At 42.9% G+C, this 23,443-nt stretch overlaps 1 protein-coding gene across 3 annotated transcripts; it reads left to right on the top strand.

The window, feature by feature from the left end:
• The first annotated feature begins 12 nt into the window (after positions 1-12).
• LOC106563583 (MAP7 domain-containing protein 2) lies at positions 13-22,097 on the top strand. Of its 3 annotated transcripts, none has more exons than XM_014129296.3 (18): positions 13-487; positions 3,451-3,558; positions 4,234-4,335; positions 4,566-4,643; positions 5,903-6,066; positions 7,776-7,875; positions 9,064-9,144; positions 14,763-14,884; positions 15,043-15,158; positions 15,244-15,701; positions 15,819-15,969; positions 16,118-16,298; positions 16,441-16,545; positions 16,677-16,736; positions 17,075-17,126; positions 18,805-19,465; positions 19,847-20,109; positions 20,279-22,097. In XM_014129296.3, the coding sequence occupies exons 1-17, from the start codon at positions 445-447 to the stop codon at positions 20,103-20,105; spliced, it is 2,841 nt and encodes a 946-aa protein (XP_013984771.1). In that variant the 5' UTR covers positions 13-444; the 3' UTR covers positions 20,106-20,109; positions 20,279-22,097. The 3 variants fall into 3 exon arrangements, with proteins under 3 accessions (XP_013984771.1, XP_013984770.1, XP_013984768.1); XM_014129295.3 differs by having other exon boundaries at positions 4,234-4,344; positions 17,078-17,126; XM_014129293.3 differs by having other exon boundaries at positions 4,234-4,344.
• Positions 22,098-23,443: the final 1,346 nt, after the last annotated feature.

Genomic DNA, 23,443 nt, shown 5'->3' with positions numbered 1-23,443 from the left:
TCAATGATGTAATGCGGAGCCGGCAGGCGAAATACTGACGCGCTGTCGAATATTCGCACATCATCTCTATCCAGCTCTACTCCCTGAACTGGAGCGCATCATTTTCTCCCCTCCTTCCCAACAGTTATCCAAGGATACCTAGCCACGATCACTTTTGACCTTCAAACTAGTCCACTAAACAGCAGCCTATTGCCTCATTCAGTAACCGCATTCATCCGAATATCCTACTGCTCTCCTGATCGCCTGTGCACCGTTCCGGGGGAGCGCACATATTGCAGGCAGTGGGAAACAGATACATCCCTCGATAGCGCAGCATATGTTCTCATGCGCCTGAAGGTAGAAGCTGGCGATGCGGTTTCCCTCGGCTTGATTTGGAGCCTTTTGCTGCGGGGTGTTTGACATTGCACCCATACATTTGGGGGTGATCCGCTAGTGACTACGACGATGGCGGAGAAGGCAGTCAATACAGCGTCCAGTGCCTTGACAGGTAAGTTAGGTAAAACGTTAACGGTCTATTGTTTACGATAGCCAATGTTTCTCTCCACTGTAGCCTATTTTGTCAAGGATTCTATAACATTGGCATAGGGCTACGCGCATGAATCACTGTATCCCCAAACTGCATTTCATTGTAGTCTTCAGTCATTCCTAAATAGCCTATGCTAAATATCGTTGACTATATTGAAGGTCAGTTGCCTAAACAATTAATAATTGTTACATCAAAAAGGACAACTTGCACCTTTGTTGATTGCCAAATTGATTGGCTCTGTGCCAGAGGCGTCATGCCAATAGGGGGCACAGGGGCACGTACCCCCTCAGATTTGTCCTGTTTAAAAATTGTATTCTAATTTTAGATGTTTTATTTTTATTTTTGGGTTGTTTCTCTGTAATACTACTAGCCACCTAGTAATTTTATGAAGTTGGTGTTATTTAGCCCAGATAGGTTCCAAGTCTCCCAACCTCACAACTAGCTACTAATAAGCCATTTTAGGCTATCAATCAAGCTAGAGTAGCTAGTTTGTCTAACTACACTACATTACCAAAAGTATGTGGACACATGCTCGTCAAATATCTCATTCCAAAATCCTGGGCATTAATATGGAGTTGGTCCCCCCTTTGCTGCTATAACAGCCTCCACTCCTCTGGGAAGGCTTTCCACTACATTTTGGAACATTGCTGCGAGGACTTGCTTCCATTCAGCCACAAGAGCATTAGTGAGGTCGGGCACTGATGTTGGCTGATTAGGCCTGGCTCGCAGTCGGCGTTCCAATTCATCACAAAGGTGTTTGATAGGGTTGAGGTCAGGGCTCTGCAGGCCAGTCAAGTTCTTCCACACCGATCTCGAACAAACCATTTCTGTATGGACTTTGCTTTGTGCACGGGGGGCATTGTCATGCTGAAACAGGAAAGGGCCTTCCCCAAACTGTTGCCACAAAGTTGGAAGCACATAATCGTCTAGAATGTCATTATATACTGTAGCATTAAGATTTATTTTCACTGGAACTAAGGGGCCTAGCCCAAACCATAATTCCTCTTCCAACAAACTTTACAGTTGGCACTATGCATTCGGGCAGGTAGCGTTCTCCCGGCATCCGCCAAACCAAGATTAGTCCGTCGGACTGCCAGTTGGTGAAGCATGATTCATCACTCCGGAGAATGTGTTTCCTCTGCTCCAGAGTCCAATGGTGGCGAGCTGTACATCCCTCCAACCGACTCTTGGCATTGCACATGGGATCTTAGGTTGTGTGCGGCTGCTCGGCCATGGAAACCCATTGCATGAAGCCCCAGACGAACAGTTCTTGTGCTGATGTTGCTTCCAGGGGCAGTTTGGAACTTGATAGTGAGTGTTTACGCGCTTCAGTACTCGGCGGTCCCGTTCTTTGAGCTAGTGTAGCCTATCACTTTGCGGCTGAGCCATTGTTGTTTCCACTTCACATTAACAAGCAGGGCAGAAATTTGACGAACTGACTTGTTGGAAAGATGGCATCCTATGACAGTGACACGTTGAAAGTCACCGCTCTTCACTAAGGCCAATCTACTGCCAATGTTTGTCTATGGAGATTGCATGGCTGTGTGCTCTATTTTATACACCGGTCAGCAGTGGGTATGGCTGAAATAGCCGAATAGCCGTAGACTTTAGAAAATCAAGCAATTACTAAATTCACCGAATAAGACTCACATTCCTTTCAATCCTTTATCCAGACTCCCGAGTGGCTCAGTGGTCTTACGCACTACATCGCAGTGCTAGAGGCGTCACTACAGACCCGGATGCAATCCCAGGCTGTATCACAACCGGCTGTGACCAGGAGTCCCATAGGGCGATGCACAATTGTCCCAGCGTCGTCCGGGTTTGGCTGGGGGGGGGCTTTACAAGTAGGCCGTCATTGTAAATCAAGGTTAAATAAAATCAAATAAAACGATTTTTAGCAGAGATGCAGATAAGCATATTTAGTTTGAAAAAATAACCACCAGTCAGGATGACACAGACAGCTCAAAAGGTATGCTTAGACATGCAGAAACATAAACATAGTTTTTTACATAGAATTAAACATGGCTCTAGATTGCAGGAAAAGGCTGTTTCAGCTGTTTGAAACATTTACAATTCACCAACTTATGGACAGGGTGCATGACGCCACATATTATATTGTTGGGTCAATTTTAACCGTTGCCTAGATTTTGGTGTCCAAGGTAATTGTTTTCAGTTACTGGTACAAATGTCATCAGAAAGGTATGATTTGTGCTCAAATAGCCCAGTCAGATGTAACCTGATCTGTGTTAGCTAAGGAACGCTCAACTACGTTCTCCGAGGAGTCAAGCGTTCCTTAGCTAGATCTGAGTATGTCCAATCAAAATTGCCCTGTAGCCTAGAATTTAGGGCTGATCAAAGGCATATAGCTGTATCTGGTTTTGAGGCCTTATTTAGTTTTCATAGGGTAGACATGTATTTAAAAATCAAATCAAATCAGGGACTTGAAACATATGGTTTCTCACCAGAACACAGACCGTTTATCAATAGTTAAAGACATGACCTGGCCAGTGAAAAGGTGTTCTTGTTAGTTGCCTACCTATAAGGCCTGTCCTGGCAGACCCCAATTTAAGTTTATAGCCTATACTCTAAAAGCATGATATGAAGTGCTTTTTAATTTATAGGCTTACTTACACTGGGTCTGCGAAAGCACCCCTCAGTACCTAGGCTAATTTCTAGTTTCCCAAAAGTCAGTTCTTTCATTATAGGCCGTGTACAACCCAATGTTGTGATTTGATGGATTTCTCCTTGACTGGGAGATGTATTAGATTTTGGTGAGTGATGCATAAGTAACGGGGACAGATTATGGCTGTTGTTTTTAATCTAGTCCAGGTTAAATCAATGGCCTGGCTGCTATTTGTCCTTGACTGACCTACAGTAGGTATTCAGACTTTTCACTTGACTCATATGTTCCCTTTCTTCTCCAGCTGAAGGATTGACTCCACTGTCAGTTGCGGAGAAGAGACACCAAAGCAACTGCCATGGCTCCCCAGCCCGTGTTGTACCTCATCCAGGGAGCCCAGCTGTGAAAAACCGTAAACTGCTCCAACTGATGGCTCACACTCTTAACATTTTAACAGATTTATTGGGTGCTTATTGGGTTCTTGTCTGAATTGAAAAGGTGCTTTACAGAATTACTTTAAAAATTATTTTATTTGGCCTTACTTCTATTAGCCCATACGAACACATTGAATAACAGATTCACTACATGGAACACCAGATAGTCCCACCCAAAAATCTAAAGGAAGTTTGTTCTGAAGTGTCTGTCTTATATCTGAGAGATATCAGGAAACAGTTAAATAAAAAATGTATTTAAGTATTTTTGGCGCAAAACAGTCTCCATATACAATATATTTTCATATTATTTTAAACTGGTACCAGGGGACCTTCAGACGAGTCTTGTAAGTCCTGTGGGTGTCCTAGAGCAAAACATCCTACATGTTGTATTAGTGTGTAGCCCACTGGCAGATTAACTGTACCGACTTCAGACGAGTCCCATGACGCTTGTGGGGGTCGTAGAGCATGACCACTCTGGTATGACCACTCTGGTATGACCACTCTTTCCATAGAGTGGTCATAGTTTGTAGGTCAAACCATTCGGACCCTACAGACGACACATCCAGTGCATCCAATACTGTGGTTTAGTGCTATGTATAGCACTGCTTTCCTCTGCTGATAAACTGTGGGGACTGTTATCTCTCCCATATCAGACGAGGTGCAGAGCCCAGCCTTGGTCACAGAGAAGAAGCCCCAGCTCAATGGGCTCCCCTCCCCTTTACGTCTGCCAGGCAACAACACTAACAATCATGCAGGTAAACAGTGTAAGTCACACTCTCACCCCCACTGTGGCTGTTAGCTCCCCTACAGAATCTTTCCCTTTTTCTAGATATGAAAGCTGCTTAAGATCTTCAAGGGTCCTCTCTATAAACACATCTCTCCCTCACTATCTCTTTGAACGTCTCTCCTCGCTCTGTTTCTGTCTAGCTTGTCTGTTTCTCTTTTTTAATCCAATTTTATATCACTTTATATCTCATTCCCTCAGATGTGGAAGGGTATCTGAGGACAGATGACAGGATGCGTTTAGCCAAAGAGAGACGTGAGGAAAGAGATAAAGGTTTAGGTAAGTGATGTCAGTATTTAGACCGATGGAAATCATATCTTATTGAAGCCAATATTTGTATTATAGCAGATTAGCAGAAATGTTGTATTATTTATTATAGCGGGTTAGCAGAAATGTTCTATAATTTATTATAGCAGATTAGCAGAAATGTTCTATAATTTATTATAGCAGATTAGCAGAAATGTTCTATAATTTATTATAGCGGGTTAGCAGAAATGTTCTATAATTTATTATAGTAGATTAGCAGAAATGTTCTATAATTTATTATAGTAGATTAGCAGAAATGTTCTATAATTTATTATAGCGGATTAGCAGAAATGTTCTATAATTTATTATAGCGGGTTAGCAGAAATGTTCTATAATTTATTATAGCAGATTAGCAGAAATGTTCTATAATTTATTATAGCAGATTAGCAGAAATGTTCTATAATTTATTATAGCGGGTTAGCAGAAATGTTCTATAATTTATTATAGTAGATTAGCAGAAATGTTCTATAATTTATTATAGTAGATTAGCAGAAATGTTCTATAATTTATTATAGTAGATTTTCAGAAATGTTCTATCATTTATTATAGCGGATTAGCAGAAATGTTCTATAATTTATTATAGCGGGTTAGCAGAAATGTTCTATAATTTATTACAGCAGATTAGCAGAAATGTTCTATAATTTATTATAGTAGATTTTCAGAAATGTTCTATAATTTATTATAGTAGATTTTCAGAAATGTTCTATAATTTATTATTGCGGGTTAGCAGAAATGTTCTTTAATTTATTATAGCAGATTAGCAGAAATGTTCTATAATTTATTATAGCAGATTAGCAGAAATGTTCTATAATTTATTATAGCAGATTAGCATAAATGTTCTATAATTTATTACAGCAGATTAGCAGAAATGTTCTATAATTTATTATAGCGGGTTAGCAGAAATGTTCTATAATTTATTACAGCATATTAGCAGAAATGTTCTATAATTTATTATAGCGGATTAGCAGAAATGTTCTATAATTTATTATAGCAGATTAGCAGAAATTTTCTATAATTTATTATAGCAGATTAGCAGAAATGTTGTATAATTTATTATAGCGGGTTAGCAGAAATGTTGTATAATTTATTATAGCAGATTAGCAGAAGTGTTCTATAATTTTGCCCCATAAAATTTCCAGCCAGTAGTGAGGTTCAGGAACAAAGATTGTTGTTGGTTCTTAAAGTGGTGTTGGAGAGGGTGGTAATCTGGGTGTGTTGGTTGGTGTTTCCAGCGGTACGAGAGCAGGCGATCATGGAGAAGGAGCGGCGAGCTCAGCTGCAGTATGAACGTACTGTGGAGGAGCGCTGGAGGAAGCTGGAGGAACAGAGACAGAAAGAGGAGCTCCGCAGAGCTGCTGTGGAGGAGAAGAGGAGACAGAGGCTGGAGGAGGAAAAGGTCAGACTCACCACTTAGCCACTACATCTTCCAGTGCATGATGTAGTTCCCTCTGTGCTCACACTCACACACAGCTCTTTCAGCTCCAGTTCAGTTTCAGTTCCATTTTTGTGTGTTTATTATTCAGTTTGTATGCTCTGTATTTGTTTCTGTGTGTGTGGCATGTGCAGCAACAGCCCCAACAGCCAGATGTTGACATCCTTCTGTTGCGACGTTGTTTTGGGTTTTGGAGAGAGAGATAAGCAGGGACATACTGTATGCTCTTTAATTCACTCAAATCCTCTAGTTCATTAATCACAGTACTTAATGTCGTCTCCCAATCAAATATTGGATAGACCTCTGCTCTGTTAGGTAACGGGGATCCCCCCCCCCCCCCCCCCCTCTTATCTATCCCACCCTGCATACCAGTCAACACTGGTTTCTGGGAAGCTGATGCCATTGGTATTGATCTCTGTGTAAATCTCAGTGACCTCATCAGACTAATCAATGAATGTCTCTGCCATTCCATTTGTTTAATCTGATCCTAATCCTGCTTTGTCATTGCTCTCAATTTGTCAATGCTTCCTAAAATATCTGCTCAGCCACGACGACATTGGCAGCTTTGTCTTTTTAAACCATGTCACACACTGCCACTTTCCGAAGATGAGTCCATTTATTTTAGGGATTTGTAGCCTACATTGATTCCATCGTTTAGCCTTTAAACCTAGCATAAACATGTATGTTAAAGATAATTAAGTTAGTCTAATAACATGAATTATATTTTTTGTCTGCTCTCTTGATATCTTTATAAAAGTGGTAATATTCACAAGATCATGCATTATTGAGACGGATGATACAATTTACCTTGGGCATCAATCTCACCCGGATCGATTGTGTGTGTGTGTGCGTGTGCGTGTGTGGTGTGTGTTCCTATTGGATGGATTATATCCTCTGGATGATGTCATTTTAGACCAACAGAAATCCAGGAGGAGCCCATGTGGTGTGGCTAATGTCGGATTTGCTTTTCTGTGTTACTAAAATTCTTCACTTTCTTTTCACCCTTTATTGAATCTTTGCAGTGTCATTCTCATTCAAATATTTGCTATTGTGCTGGCTTCATCTGTGTGTGTGTAGTTCATATTGCCGCTGCATGTCCATGTATTTTTCTGTTTTAGATAGGAAGAAATGAAAAGGAAGAGCAAGGATATAGATAGGAGGAAAAGATGGAACAATTGTAAATGGAGAAATGTTGGCAATGGTTGATCACCCACCAGATGGCTTTGTCTCCTGCTCTGTTGGGCTGTGTACCATGGCAACACTGTGGGTGGGGAAGGGTTAACTAGCTTGGATGAAAGATGATTTACTGGGGAAAGTCTGAGTAGAACAGGAGGCTAGAAGAGAGAGGGGGAGGGGGGTATAGGATAAAGGAAGAAGGGAGCTAGTCTCCAACCTGTGTCAATACTGTTGCATGCTGGGAGATTGACTGTGTGAGTGTCTTTGTGTCAACATGTGTATGTGATTGGAGGGGTGGAGTCCCCAGGCAGCTGTGGTCTCTTTCTATCTGCCTTATGAGGTAAAGTGAGATTGTGCTGTGCTGTGAGACTGTACTGTGCTGTGTAAGAGGAGAGGTGGTGGTTATGGAGCCACCAGCCTGGTCCTCGTGGGAGGTCCAGGGGAGCAGCTCAGTGACAGAGTCCCTTGTCTTCCCGGTCCTGGAACGGAACAACCAGGAGCGACTGGACGCTCTGATGAAACGCTCCCTGGAACGCAGCCTGCAGCTAGAGCAGAGGCCCAAACGCTGGACATGGGGCGGAGTTGGAGGAGCACAGGGTGAGTCCACAACAGGGAGATGGAGCGGAGTACAATGAGGTGTGAATGATGAATCAGTGACTGGAAGGAGAAATGGTGAGAGGGAGGGAGGGACCGCACTAAATGTTCTAGGCTAATTCGATTTGGCATGTCCCTTTGTGGCTTGTAAAGTTATAGGATACACATTTGGAGTTCTCCTCTCTACCAGATACAAGCACACAAGCAGTCCATCAGATAAACTGGCACACAAGCAGTCCATCAGATAAACTGGCACACAAGCAGTCCATCAGATAAACTGGCACACAAGCAGTCCATCAGATAAACTGGCACACAAGCAGTCCATCAGATAAACTAGCACACAAGCTGTCCATCAGATAAACTAGCACACAAGCACTCCATCAGATAAACTAGCACACAAGCAGTCCATCAGATAAACTAGCACACAAGCTGTCCATCAGATAAACTAGCACATAAGCAGTCCATCAGATAAACTGGCACACAAGCAGTCCATCAGATAAACTAGCACACAAGCAGTCCATCAGATAAACTAGCACACAAGCAGTCCATCAGATAAACTGGCACACGATAGGTGTTGTTCTGGAAGCTGCTGGTAGCTTATGACTCTCCTCCACCCTTCTAGACTCAAGGTCAGACTGTGATGTCTCTGTGCCTGCCTGTCCCAGACCTGTTGTAAACCGTGGAAATAGTAATCAGTCCAGTCAACCCTGAGGGGAGCAAAGCAGACAGTTTTAGAATTGACAGCATACTTGCTGCTGGTTTAGGGCATTATTGAGGGCTTCTATCCTGAGTCAGGTATTGATGATTTCATTTCGATGGGGCACTGGGAGTTTGGTGTTCTTTATGAATTATGATGGAGGACTGAGATACAGAAACATAATGTTCAAAACATAGATGCTGATGTTTATTACACTGTTTTCTGAATGTGTTTGTACATGTGATTTGGATTGGGTCATAGAGGGATACATGTATATGGAGGATAAAGGTGTGTATGTGAGAGAGAGAGTCTTTCTCCCTGGCCTGCTCATTGCCTCCAGCCTTGCTGCATGGGTTTACCTCCCCAGACAGTTGTCTAACGGAGCGCCCTGCTGGGTGCACAGGTATATCAGGGGGTCATCAGGTAAAGCCATGAGTGGCAGCTCTGGTCATAACGCTGTGCTCTCTCTGCTCTGCTCCGCCCGCTGCCTATAGGTGACTGTGAGAATGCCCCTCTCCCCGCCTCCACCTTTCCCCATGAACTCGCCGCCCCCTTTCCTGCTGCCAGCGAATCCGGTAATGTTATGAACCCCTCCCGTTCGGTCCACCAATCCCCTGTCCCCCATCCTGCTCTCCACCCAACAGTGACCACTGCTCTCATTGGCTGTTTGGTTTGAGGGAAATGTCATGCCGACTCAAAGGTTTTATGTATATTTCCCAGAATGCATGTGCAACAGCTGAATCAGAAAGTGTATCTGGAAGCATGAGGATGTGTGGGAGGAGTCGTGTGCCTGGAACAATTACTAATGTACAAGTGCACATTGATGTTGTATAATTGCTGCTTTTATCATATTTTTTTTTTTTACGTGTGTATGTGTGAGGGTATGTGTAGGTGTTTGTGTTCAGCTTGGGTATTTTGATATCAGTTGTCTTTTGGCACTTGCAAGTCGATCCGGGTCGAGCAAAAGAGACAGCAAGGGATAACAATATAGATGTAGGGTTTAAGGATACACAGAGAAGAAAGTGAACAAGAGATCCATTAGGAAAGGACAGGCATTAGGGCCACGGCACATGTACACCACTTCACTTCTACCTTTTCATTGTTTGAAGCCTCGTTGTCGCTCCTCATTGAAAGCATATGTCCCTCAGTCACAACACTTTGGTTGAGGTTTGACATTCGCAATGTTTCTTTCTGCATTTTACCAATCTGTAATATCACCCATTGAAATACTCAGTGTTATATATTTTGTATTTCAGAGAGCCCATCCTATCCCCATGAGTATTTGGAAAACATAACCCAATAATAATGAAGTGACAAGCAGTATTTGCCATTCAACATGCACAGGAACAGGTAGTCCACCAGTTTTACATAGAAGTACTACTAATACTCCTTCTACTACTATCACCACTAGTATTACTACTACTACTACTACTACTATCACCACTAGTACTACTACTACTATCACCACTAGTACTACTACTATCACCACTACTACTACTACTACTATGACTACTACTACTACTATCACCACCAGTACTACTACTATCACCACTAGTACTACTACTACTATCACTACTACTACTACTATCACCACTAGTACTACTACTACCACCACTACTACTACTACTATGACTGCTACTACTACTATCACCACTAGTACTACTACTACTTCTCCTTCTACTACTATCACCACTAGTAGTACTACTACAACTATCACCACTAATACTACTACTACTACTACTACCACTACTACTATCACCACTAGTACTACTACTATCACCACTACTACTACTACTACTACTACTACTACTATGACTACTACTACTACTACTATCACCACTAGTACTACTACTATCACCACTACTACTACTACTACTATGACTACTACTACTACTACTACTACTATGACTGCTACTACTACTTCTCCTTCTACTACTATCACCACTAGTAGTACTACTACAACTATCACCACTAATACTACTACTACTACTACTATCCCCACTAGTACTACTACTATCACCACTACTACTAATACTACTACTATCACCACTACTACTACTACTACTACTACTACTACTACTACTACTACTACCACCACTAGTACTACTACTATCACCACTACTACTACTACTACTACTACTGCTAATCCTTCTACTACTATCACCACTAGTACTACTTATTATACTACTATCACTACTACTATAAGTACTACTACTACTACTATCACCACTACTACTTCTCCTTCTACTACTACTATCACCACTAGTACTACTACTATTACTTCTCCTTCTACTACTATCACCACTAGTAGTACTACTACTACCACTAGTACTACTATCACCACTAGTACTACTACTACTGCTTCTTACACCACTAGTACTACTACTACTCCTTCTACTACTATCACCACGAATACTACTCCTTCTACTGCTATCACCACTAGTACTACTACTATCACCGCTATTACTACTAGTGCTGCTACTATTACTGCTACCACTGATACTATCACCACTAGTACTACTAATACTACTACAACTGCTTATTTCACCACTAGTACTACTGCTACTACTACTGCTTATTTCACCACTAGTACTACTGCTACTACTACTGCTTATTTCACCACTAGTACTACTGCTACTACTACTAGTACTTCTTTCACCACTAGTACTACTTCTATCGCCATTACTACTACTCCTTCTACTACTTTCACCACTAATACTACTCCATCTACTACTATCACCACTATTACTTCTGCTTCTTTCACCACTATTACTACTATTACTGTTACAATTACTGCTACTATCACCACTAGTACTACTACTATCACCACTACTACTACTCCTTCTACTACTATCACCACTAATACATCTCCTTCTACTACTATCACCACTACCACTATCACCACTATTACTACTATTACTGCTACTATTACTGCTACTGCTGCTGCTATCACCACTATTATCACTACTACTACTACTATCAATGCTACTACTACTACCCTAAACACTATGACTTCGGCATCTGCTACTCTCACCCTCACTGCTAATAGCTACTTTTGTCGGTGTCTTCACAAATGACAATGAGACATTTTTGAGGCAAACCCATACATCTTTTCCATTCTCCGGGTGTACAGTACTCACTAGTCTAGAACAAGCATTCTTAGCCCCGTTCCTCTTCTCCTTCTGCTTCTAGCACCTTCATTTCTCCGTCTCATGTCCCTCGTGGCGTTTTGTTTTGTTCATCATCCTCATCTCCGTCCCCTCCTGCCAACTCCTCCATTGACCCCTGACCCCTCCATCAGCCCAGCGCTGTCACCTGAACTCTGTGGAGAGCCTGATGGTCCACCGCCTTCTTACCCACACTCACTCCTCTATGGCCCAGTGCCACAGTGCAGCAGACCTCCATCTGCCCTGCCACCGATGCACAGGTAGCAGCTAGACAAAACATCTGGACCGACAAGTTTTTGCACATTGGCAGTAAATGTTTCCAGACAGGTAACATCGTGCAGCATTAGTGATGTAGAAACTAAGGACTGCATGGCAGCATTTCTACTTCTGCCGATAGACATGCCATTTTATCTACTTTATTTATGTCTAGGTCTGGCTTTTGTGAATGTATGTGTCTGAGGGTATAGATGTGTTTAAATGTGTGTATTCAGTATGTGTGTAACAGCTGTCTACTGTGTATGTTTTGGAGTGACAAGGAGAAAAAATACCTACATGCTAAGATGCTTCACAAAAGTGTTGCTTAACATTGCATGCCTTAGATAATGTACAGTGATGTAGTGGTAAACAAAATAGCTGGATAAACACAGTACTTTCAATAAATGTTTCTGTAACGCTCGTGTGAAATAAAAAAGGTGAGTAAACGGTGTTTACCCTCCACTACACTGTAAATATGGCAGTAGTAATGTTGCTTCAGCATACACTTTTGATTGCAAAAAAAAGTTTGTGGGTGTTTTTATTTTATTTTCCAAATGCCAATTTATATACTATTCGTGATGTACAGTGAGGGAAAAAAGTATTTGATCGCATGTAAAAAATGTTATAAAATGATTAGCATTTTAATGAGGGATATAAGTATTTGACCCCTCTGCAAAACATGACTTAGTACTTGGTGGCAAAACCCAATCACAGAGGTCAGACGTTTCTGTCACGGTTGTCGTCGGTGAATGAGGACCAAAACGCAGCAGGTACGTGAATGCTCATCTTGATTTTTAATTATCTTCAAAAATGAACATACAAAATAACAAAACCGAAAAACGAACAACTAACAAACAGTCTGGCAAAGCATAGGCTCAACACAGAACAATCACCCACAAATCACACACACAAACACACCCTAATATATGGGACTCTCAATCAAAGGCAGATAGACAACACCTGCCTTCAACTGAGAGTCCCAACCCCAATTAACCAAACATAGAAACACACACACCAGACTAACCATAGAATACAAACACATAGACCATCAACCAAAAACCCGGACATACTAAATCAAACACCCTTTACACAAACACACCACCCCGAACCACATAAAACAAATACCCTCTGCCACGTCCTGACCAAACTACAAAAACAATTAACCTTATACTGGCCAGGACGTGACAGTTTCTTGTAGTTGGCCACCAGGTTTGCACACATCTCAGGAGGGATTTTGTCCCACTCGTCTTTGCAGATCTTCTCCAAGTCATTAAGGTATTGAGGCTGACGTTTGGCAACTCGAACCTTCAGCTCCCTCCACAGATTTTCTATGGGATTAAGGTCTGGAGACTGGCTAGGCCACTCCAGGACCTTAATGTGCTTCTTCTTGAGCCACTTGTTGCCTTGGCCATGTGTTTTGGGTCATTGTCATGCTGGAATACCCATCCACGACCCATTTTCAATGCCCTGGCTGAGGGAAGGAGGGTCTCACCCAAGATTTGACGGTACATGGCCCCATCCATTGTCCCTTTGATGCGGTAAAGTTGTCCTGTCCCCTTAGCAGAAAAACACCCCCAAAGCATAATGTTTCCACCTCCATGTTTGACGGTGGGGATGGTGTTCTTGGGGTCATAGGCAGCATTCCTCCTCCTCCAAACACGGCGAGTTGAGTTGATGCCAAAGAGCTCCATTTTGGTCTCATCTGACCACAACACTTTCACCCAGTTGTCCTCTGAATCATTCAGATGTTCATTGGCAAACTTCAGACGGGCATGTATATGTGCTTTCTTGAGCAGGGGGACCTTGCGGGCGCTGCAGGATTTCAGTCCTTCACGGCGTAGTGTGTTACCAATTGTTTTCTTGGTGACTATGGTCCCAGCTGCCTTGAGATCATTGACAAGATCCTCCCGTGTGGTTCTGGGCTGATTCCTCACCGTTCTCATGATCATTGCAACTCCACGAGGTGAGATCTTGCATAGAGCCCCAGGCCGAGGGAGATTGACAGTTCTTTTGTGTTTCTTCCATTTGCGAATAATCACACCAACTGTTGTCACCTTCTCACCAAGCTGCTTGGCGATGGTCTTGTAGCCCATTCCAGCCTTGTGTAGGTCTACAATCTTGTCCCTGACATCCTTGGAGAGCTCTTTGGTCTTGGCCATGGTGGAGAGTTTGGAATCTGATTGATTTATTGCTTCTGTGGACAGGTGTCTTTTATACAGGTAACAAACTGAGATTAGGAGCACTCCCTTTAGGAGTGTGCTCCTAATCTCAGCTCGTTACCTGTATAAAAGACACCTGGGAGCCAGAGATCTTTCTGATTGAGAGAGGGTCAAATACCGATTTCCCTCATTAAAATGCAAATCATTTTATAACATTTTTGACATGCGTTTTTCAGGATTTTTTTGTTGTTATTCTGTCTCTCACTGTTCAAATAAACCTACCATTAAAATTATAGACCGATTATTTCTTTGTCAGTGAGCAAATGTACAAAATCAGCAGGGGATCAAATACTTTTTTCCCCTCACTGTATTTGGGGGGGATTGTGCAAACATCACTCTAACTTGCGACAGATGACCATGTGAAAAGACAAAATAATTTGTATGATTCATAAAAAAAATTGATAGTATAGTTAGTTTCCTCCATACCTATACTGTTGATATTGATCGGAAAATATGGAATTACCATCATTGTATCTCCTCTGACCACAATACATCTTAACTTGATAATTATTTTATCCTTTGACCTCTGAGTGTCTGTCTGTCGTTGTGCAGCTCCCTGCAGCCCCCACAGGTCACCCTATCGGGGCTCGCCAAGCCGGGCTAATCGACAGAGGCTCCAGGGCTCTCCAGAGGAGTCAGCAGGGGGGTCTATCTCCACCCCTCAAACCCCCAAGGTCAGACTTGTTTTACCTACCCACTTGGTTGTGGATAGGAGACAGAAACCAGTGAAGAGTTGGCAGGGCCATGTTGGCAGGGCCATGTTGGCAGGGCCATGTTGGCAGGATTACACACACATGCACACACACTGACATTCTCTCTGGTTTGTTTTCAGAAGGAGAGGTTGCGCAGAGAGAGAAGGACTGGCTCCCCTGCGACAAGCTCCCCTGTGAGAAGAGCAGAATCCCCAGCCATGTTCACCGGACGCTCAGCCTCCCCTGCCACCCCCAAGTAAGACTCGCTGTCCTGCTGCTGAACCCATGTGGTCGGTCCTAGTTACTGTGACAGAGGGTGATGATGTCTTTCTTGTTGCTAGGTTGCTGCCTAAGAACTGTACCCAGTCTCCCTGCACTTTGCGCCAGTACCACTCTTCTCCCATCAGACACAGACCCACCACCCCGGTTACCGACGGCAACAAGAAGGAGGACGGACAAGTTGAAGAAGCCAAAGGGCACAACAACATCAGTGACAGAAATGTCTCCAAGCCAGAGACCCCTGTGAAAAAGATGTCTGATATTCAGAGCCCTGAGAAGTCTTCTCAAGCCGACACCGCTGAAAAAAAACTGTCCAACACCGAGACCCCAGAAAAGAGATTCCCAAAAACTGAGACCCCCAGTAAGAACTTAAAAGGTGAGATTTCTGAAAAGAAGGACAACCCTGATAAAAAGAGTCCTATGACTGAGACTGCTGATAGGAAAGCCTCCAAAATAGACACTCCAGACAGGAAGATGCCAAAGCCCGCCTGCAGCGACCTGAATGCAGATAAGAGCACAGGTGAAACTCTTTACCAATCGTTTTGTGCATATCAATATTTAAGTACATCTATCAGTGCATTGTCAAAAGGGCACAAGTTTCAATGCACACTGATTTGGGCCTTTATCTTTGTGACAGAGCCATCGTCAGTGACGCCAACAGGGAAAGGAATTGCTAGAACGACAAGCGCAGAGGAAGCATCTAGACTGCTAGCGGAGCGTAGGCGTCTGGCCAGGGTGCAGAAGGAGCTGGAGGAGAAACAACGTCGTGAGCAGGAGGAGGATGAGCGGTAAGGAGACTGTGTGTCTCAGTGGTTAGTGTCACCATGCGTCTCTTTGTTTGTCAGTACATAACGGACAGATGGTGTGTCTGTGTGTCTGTGGATGTGACTGATGCCATATACTGCAAGTCATCATGTCTTTCTCTGTGTCACTCAGTCTGAAGGCGGAGCAGCTGAGGAGGAGACAGGCAGAGGAGCGGGCACGGCAGGAGGAGGAGGCTCGACGGGCTGAGGAGGAGAGGAGCAGACAGGAGGACCTCCGTAGGATGAGAGAGGAAGAGGAGAAATTGCAGAGGGAGGGTCGGGATAAGGAGCTACAGGTCCAGATGGACAGAGAGGTGGGGGGGGTCACTCTGTTGTGACTGTCTGTATGGTGATATGCAGAAAGTCTACTCTGGTGCATGTTTAACATGGGTTGTTTGCACAGTACACAGTACGGTTCCACTTCCAAGCATAAATCCTCTATCTTCATCAATACAGAAGGAGGAGGCCGAGTTACAGGCACAGAAGGATGCGGAGCGTCAGCATCAGGAGAGAGAGATACTGAAGCTACAACAAGAAGAGGAGAGACATCTGCGGAAGAAGGTTTTTATGACTCAGAACTCAATGCTTATTACTGAATAAATCAGCCTCTCTGAAACCCAGTCTGCACCGCTCAATACACGTCATCAAAGTCTGTACCAGTCCTTAATCAAATGTTGATGCAATCCCCACAGAGAATTGAGGAGATAATGAAGAGAACCAGGAAGAGTGATGAGAACCAGGCTGAGATGAAGGTACTGTAGATGTGCCTGCCGTTCTCATAGCTCTGCACGGCTTCAAGGAAGGGACCTGCGGACTGCTGTATTATCCATGTGATGTTGTGTGATCTTGTAAGGTATTGCATACTAACATAGTATGTGCTTTGCAGCTTGTATTCCCCCCCCCCCCCCCAAGAGCTTTTGTTTTTATATCTATGTTGTGATCATTATCAGGATTAAATTGTATCATTGTTGATACATTGGTTTATGCGTCCTGATTACTACAGGTCTTAATCACACAATATTGTACATGATTTTATTCTTATTTGCTGTGGAATAATAAATGTTGCCTCCATCTTTGTTCCATATTGAAGCAGAATGAGGAAGGGCAGGTGGATACTCTGCCTCAGCCTGTCTCACCACCAGGTAGGTGATCCATTCCACTCACCCACTGATACTCTGCCTGCCCGAGCAGGAAAGACCCTCTATGAATGTATAAATACTTACTAAAGCATGTTGTATAGGAGTCCCACCCAGTGGCAGCAGTGGGTAGTCTGGGCATGGTGGGTGAGAGACCCCAGTACTTTTCCATCAACATAGGAGACTCCTGCATGGCTGTAATTTAGCAGTGTTTTTCCAAAACCTGTCCTCAGGAGAGGATTGGATTCGCTCTGCATCCTAGATTATGTTCAAGGTCTTTGGCTATTTATAACTCCTCTGTTCCTGCCACAATGCAGCCCTCAGCATGTATTGTCATCCTTATTATTTTTCAATAGAAAGGTTGAACATCAAATCAAATTTTATTTGTCACATGCGCCGAATACAACAGGTGAAACAACCTTACAGTGAAATGCTTACTTACAAGCCCTTAACCAACGATGCAGTTTTAAGAAAATACAACAAAAAAAGTTTTTCAAAAAAGTAGGAGATAAGAAAAACAAATAATTAAAGAGCAGCAGTAAATAACAATAGCGGGGCTATACACAGGGTGTGCCGGTACAGAGTCAATGTGTCAATGTGTGGGGGCACCAGTGTCGAGGTAATTGAGATAATTATGTACATGCAGGTAGGGTTGTTAAAGTGGCTATGCATAGATATTAACAGAGAGTAGCAGCAGCGTGGGGGGGGGGGGTGCAAACAGTCTGAGTAGCCATTTGATTCGCTGTTCAGGAGTCTTATGGCTCCGGTACCGCTTGCCGTGCGGTAGCAGAGAGAACAGTCTATGACTAGGGTGGCTTGAGTCTTTGACAATTTTTAGGGCCTTCCTCTCATAACGCCTGGTATAGAGGTCCTAGATGGCAGGAAGCTTGGCCCCGGTGATGTACTGGGCCATACGCACTACCCTCCTGAGGGGGAATAGGTTTTGTCGTGCCCTCTTCACGACTGTCTTGGTGTGCTTGGACCATGTTAGTTTGTTGTTGATGTGGACGCCAAGGAACTTGAAGCTCTCAACCTGCTCCACTGCAGCCCCGTCGATGAGAATGGGGGCGTGCTCGGTCCTCCTTTTCCTGTAGTTCACAATCAACTCCTTTGTCTTGATCACGTTGAGGGAGAGGTTGTTGTCCTTGCACCACATGGTCAGGTCTCTGACCTCCTCCCTATAGGTAGTCTCATCATTGAGTCATCAGCAAACTTAATGATGATGTTGGAGTTGTGCCTGGCCGTGCAGTCATGAGTGAACAGGGAGTACAGGAGGGGACTGATGATCAGCGTGGCGGATGTGTTGTTACCTAATACATACAGTATTTAGAAAATGTAATGAAATTGAAGAGAAAGACCAATCTGCATTTCTTGTTCTATTTGATTAGCTGATGTAGAACAGAGGGCAGTAGAAAATCTGCCTGTCTACTTGATCTTGGAAACCCTTCTGGCTCACAAAGGTAGTCATGTATGATATGTTGCCACAGTGGTGCATATAGGTTAAGGAATGGGACAATTTCAAGGGGTAATAGTGGCCAGGGATTTAACAAATTCTGACATGATTCTAGGGGAGGCATGGGATTTGTGTATAGTTAGCATATTTTTAAGCCGTCCTTGGTCAGGTCTTGTGGTGCTCTTTCTCAAGGAATAGTCCTGTGCAATGTGATCATTTTGTTCTCTACAGGGGAAATGCAAATTAACTCAAAGATGAAGATTGAAACTAATGCTCAGGTGAATGTGCAAGAAAACCCAAAGGTTGAGTCTCAGGTTAATGGACAGGTCACTGTCCATGTCAACAAGCAAGACAGTGCCCTGGTGAAGGGACAAGCCATCTACCAGGTAACCCCACTGAAGAATGATCTGCAAAAGGGACAGGGCGCTAAACAAATAAATAAACAACAGACAGCCCAAGTGAATGGACAGGGTGCAGCCCAGGTTCTCAAGCAAGAGAGTGTCTTTGTGAAGGGACGGGTTGCTTCCAAAGTGAACCAGCAAGAGAGTGCACAGGTGAATGCAAAGACCATTGACCAAATGAATCGTCTGGATAATACAAAGAGACCCGATGCTCCCCAAGCGGGCAAACAGGAGAGTGTCCAAGTGAATGTACAGGTGAAGAAACCGGAGGAAACCCAGGTGAGCAGCCAAGCCACTGCTCAGCTCAAAATCCAGGAGAGTACCCAAGTAAATGTGAAATTGACCACACAGACAATCGGACAAGGGGTGCAGCCCAAGAAACCGTCCGTGGCGTCCCTACCGGTGGGCCGACCCCCACCACTCATCAACCTGGAGCCTCTGGTTGTGAAAAGCAGCGGGGTGTATGACGAGGTGCAGTCCATGGAGGTCAGGTAAGCCATCAGAGCAAGGCCATGTCTATCTACAGGAATACATGATGATGCACGTATAAATGATTCAAACAATAAATGCAACTGATACTGGTTAGTATGAACATTTGCATATGTATTGCCCACCATACCAGCTACCTATGTGTGTTACCCTCAGGGCATATTAGGGATTTTGTATCAACAGAATCCTATTCAGAGCTTTTCCACAGCACTTGGTCATAGCCTGAGGAATATTGATAATGAAAATGGCTTCACATTTAACACTTTGCATAATACATTATTCACCTTGATTACTCAAGGGCAGCATGCTCCATAGTAGTATACCATCGAGGGAATAACCATTATGAAATTCACAAATTTGCTCCATCCCTTGTCCTCTCTCAGCCCAGTTTCCAAGGAGGAGCTCGTCTCCATCCCAGAGTACTCCCCAGTCAATGAGGTCCAGCACAATGGCATGAGTAATGCCCGAGCCCTGGAAGATCTACTGGACCTGACGGGCCATGTGGCCTACCCCAAACTCTCCCCCATGGGAAGCCTAGGAGACTGCAACAAGAATCTGATCGAGGGGCTCTGCAGCCCCGGTGCCGATTCCAAGCTCATCCAATCTCATCCTCCACCCTCACACAAGTTCAACATCCAGTAGTCCGGTACATAAAAATTAATTCATGTGAGGATGAGAATGTGAATCTATGAGAATGTTCACAGGTGCATGTTTACACACTTTAAATCACAAATGCAAGTTGTCACATACAGTAGTTCGCCCACACTAGCTTCTCTCAAACACACAGAATCTTATGATGACCTTTTTCTTTTCAGAGCCCTGGACTGGCAAGCCATGGTGGAGAGAGCAGAGGGACATCATCCATGTTGTCTGGTGTTATTGAGGATGGAAATCTCTGCACCTCTTGAGATGAGAGAGAAAGCACTCTGAATGTAGTTTTTGATCCTCCTTGTTGGTCTCCAACCTTGAATGTCCATTAACCTTCAACCTCCTACAATACATCTGTCTTTATAGCCTTGGACCACGGAGCATAAGTGACAATAATATTCATAGATTTACTGTACTTGTCAGATAATACCTTGATGATAGTCATAGCTATCTGTGTCATGTCATGTATTGCATAGAGCCGTTGTTAGTGTCTGAAACGTGTGTGTGTGTAGGACTGTCTCAATGAAACAAAGTGCCCATGAAGCAATTTACTTTTGACTACCTGTCATGATATAAAGCAGTTAGCTAAGAAAGTTCAATCTAATTTAAAAACAAAAGCTCTTACTCTGTAGTTGAGTAGAAACACAGACTGGTGATTGCCTCTCTTCTCCTTAAATAATTGTTGTAGTGAAAGACCCCACATACCCATGTAGAGAATCATATCAGTAAGTTGCCTTTGCTACTGCAGTATTGTTCCTCTAACGACAGAAGTATTGTTCCTTTAATGATTGAAAGATTAATATTGCTCTGTATCCACCCACTGTAGTTTAGTATGTACTGATCTTTCAATTAGATTGTTCCACTGAAAAGTCCACAGTTTTCTGGCTGTGGATGCCTCAGGTTAGCTTGTATCTCCCTGGACATAATTCACTCCCAAGAGACTCAAGCTTGTTGTCACAATGTATGTATCCAACCTGCTGTGCGATTGGGATTGTAGCATGTGTGCCATAATACTTGAACCCAGGTCAAACAGTAGGCCCTACTGCAACTCAAAAGTCAACATAAAGAAGCTGTACAGAAACATTCCTCAGTATAATCCAGATTGTCATCAACCCATGCATTGCAGGTTTTGTTCTCTCTTTCTTCCTCGATCAACAAAGTACAGAGCTGTGCCTGATCCCTCAAAAGTCTGAAACCAGTGAGCTGGTATCATTTGAATGTTAAATGGCTTGCAAGATGGAATCCAGTTGGCTGTGTTGTCAAAATTAAGTACTTTTGGTGTGTATATGCACAGATGTAAGTGGTCAGCCACTGGTTCCACTTTGACTGTATTGTGTTTTGAGAAATAATGCACCAAAAGAAGGCAAGATTTTTACTTGAAGACTAAGCAACCAGGGATGTAGAAAATCAGTTTTAAAGAGAAAAAATGTTATTAACAGTTCAAACCTACTGTGTCTGTCGTATCTCTAACTAAAGCAGCATTGCAATGAATTAAAAAATTTGACTATTGTAGACATTGTGCATGGGTCATTAGCATGAGATGATAAATATCAGTACTATTAATAAACCTTAAAACAATAATGTATTGTTGTATCTAAATGCCTACAGTAGGTCACAATGCCACTTAAAAATGTAACAATTTATAATCGGATAAAAATCTGAATATGAAATGTCAAAAACAAGACTAGCCAGTGTGTGCCCTGTGGATAAATACCAATGCCTTAATGGTTTCATGTCCTGTACAATCATTTGATAATAACTAATTAAGTTTGCACTGCAAAAATATTGTACAAAGTGTTGTGTTTTTGGCTATGCCGGATTAAGTGATATGACATGCTATTCTATAAAATCCTTTCTCTGTAATTAATATTAGCTGATTGAGCAAATCATGTAAATGTAATTAACTAGAAAGTCGGGGCACCACGAAAGAGTGTTTATAGAGCTGTTATCTTCCGAATAAACTCTGAAAGACCTAGTAATATTTTACATCAATAGCAGTCAATATTAATCGTCACCTTATTTCAGTCTCATCTGAAAGTTGTAAATTCTTGGTTATCTTCACGAACCCTGGCTAACAAGTTGAATCAGCAATACAAAATTGGGTTTAATTATTTATTTACTAAATACCTAACCAAACACACAGAATTACATATACACAGAATGCAAATTATGTCACAGAATAACATCCTTGGTGGACAGAACCTGTATAATGGCTTGTTACACAAAGAGAGAGGGGGTTGAGCTTGAACGAAAGAGCGGGAAGACTGAGGAACAAAGGGAGAAGCTGTGCTATTGTAAATACAGTACCTTATGCATTCTAAATTACCGCCCATTTGGAAAAGGAAAATGCAATAAATATTTACTCTGAGCTGCGCTTCGGTAGGTTGGTCGTAGATGCTGGCCATGTTGGCCAACAGAGATCTTCCTGTCCTCGGAAGAATGTCTCTGGTGGCAAATTGGATACGTTGTAGTATCTTCGTTGTGTGTTAGACTGGATACGTCGTTCGTCCTTTCCTAGCCCACATTTACAGCTGCTGTTGCTAACTCAACGGCTAGGAGGTCTCACTTCTTTAGTGAATAAGAGTTCAAAGTACATACCATTCACAACCAAAGCTCACGCTGAGGTTGGCTTAGTTCTGTAGTTGACATGTTAGTCCTTTTAACGTATGGACCGTCGTCCTATCGTCCTCGGAACAGGAGGTTACATTTTCGTCAAGGGCTTATATAGTGGAGGGAGAGAAGGGTGTGTTTCATAGTTTATAACCCATGTCTCTTCACAGGGGCGGGCCACTGATTGAGCAGGGCTCTAAACTTATGAAAACCCAATTCTCTCATTTGGAAGCTAAAATTACATTTAATCTTATCACAAATAGTTTCATATTCAAACATTTAATTTGCACAACAATTCCATGTGAATCTGATAACTTAAATATGTAGACTTTCCCAGATACAGTTTATGTCGTCCTGGCATCAGTCATAATGTCTCAGATGACCACCGAACAGACATCATTTACATTAAGTACCAACGCATATTTTCAACTGGTTCTATTACAGAAATATGGTTCCTTTCCCCCCCACTTGTTTGATGTTCCCAGACTCTCTATGTTTAACAAAGGCTATTCAAGAGTCCTTCAGTAGAGTCAGAGAGAGAGGGAAGGGAGAAAGGTATTTACGGGGGGTCATAAACCTTACCCACAGGCCAACGTCATGACAAAAGTCAGTGTACCAACCCAAATTTCATCCTACAATAAATGTTTCAATTGTTAGAAAACAACCCGATGCCTCTACCAACTGTTTGACTTTTTCTTATCCTATTGGCTATTGTCACGGCT

The sequence above is a fragment of the Salmo salar genome, chromosome 11 (genome assembly GCF_965601325.2).
Source record: "Salmo salar chromosome 11, fSalSal1, whole genome shotgun sequence".
Taxonomy (NCBI): Eukaryota; Metazoa; Chordata; class Actinopteri; order Salmoniformes; family Salmonidae; genus Salmo; species Salmo salar.
This window is presented reverse-complemented; position numbering and strand designations above follow the sequence as displayed.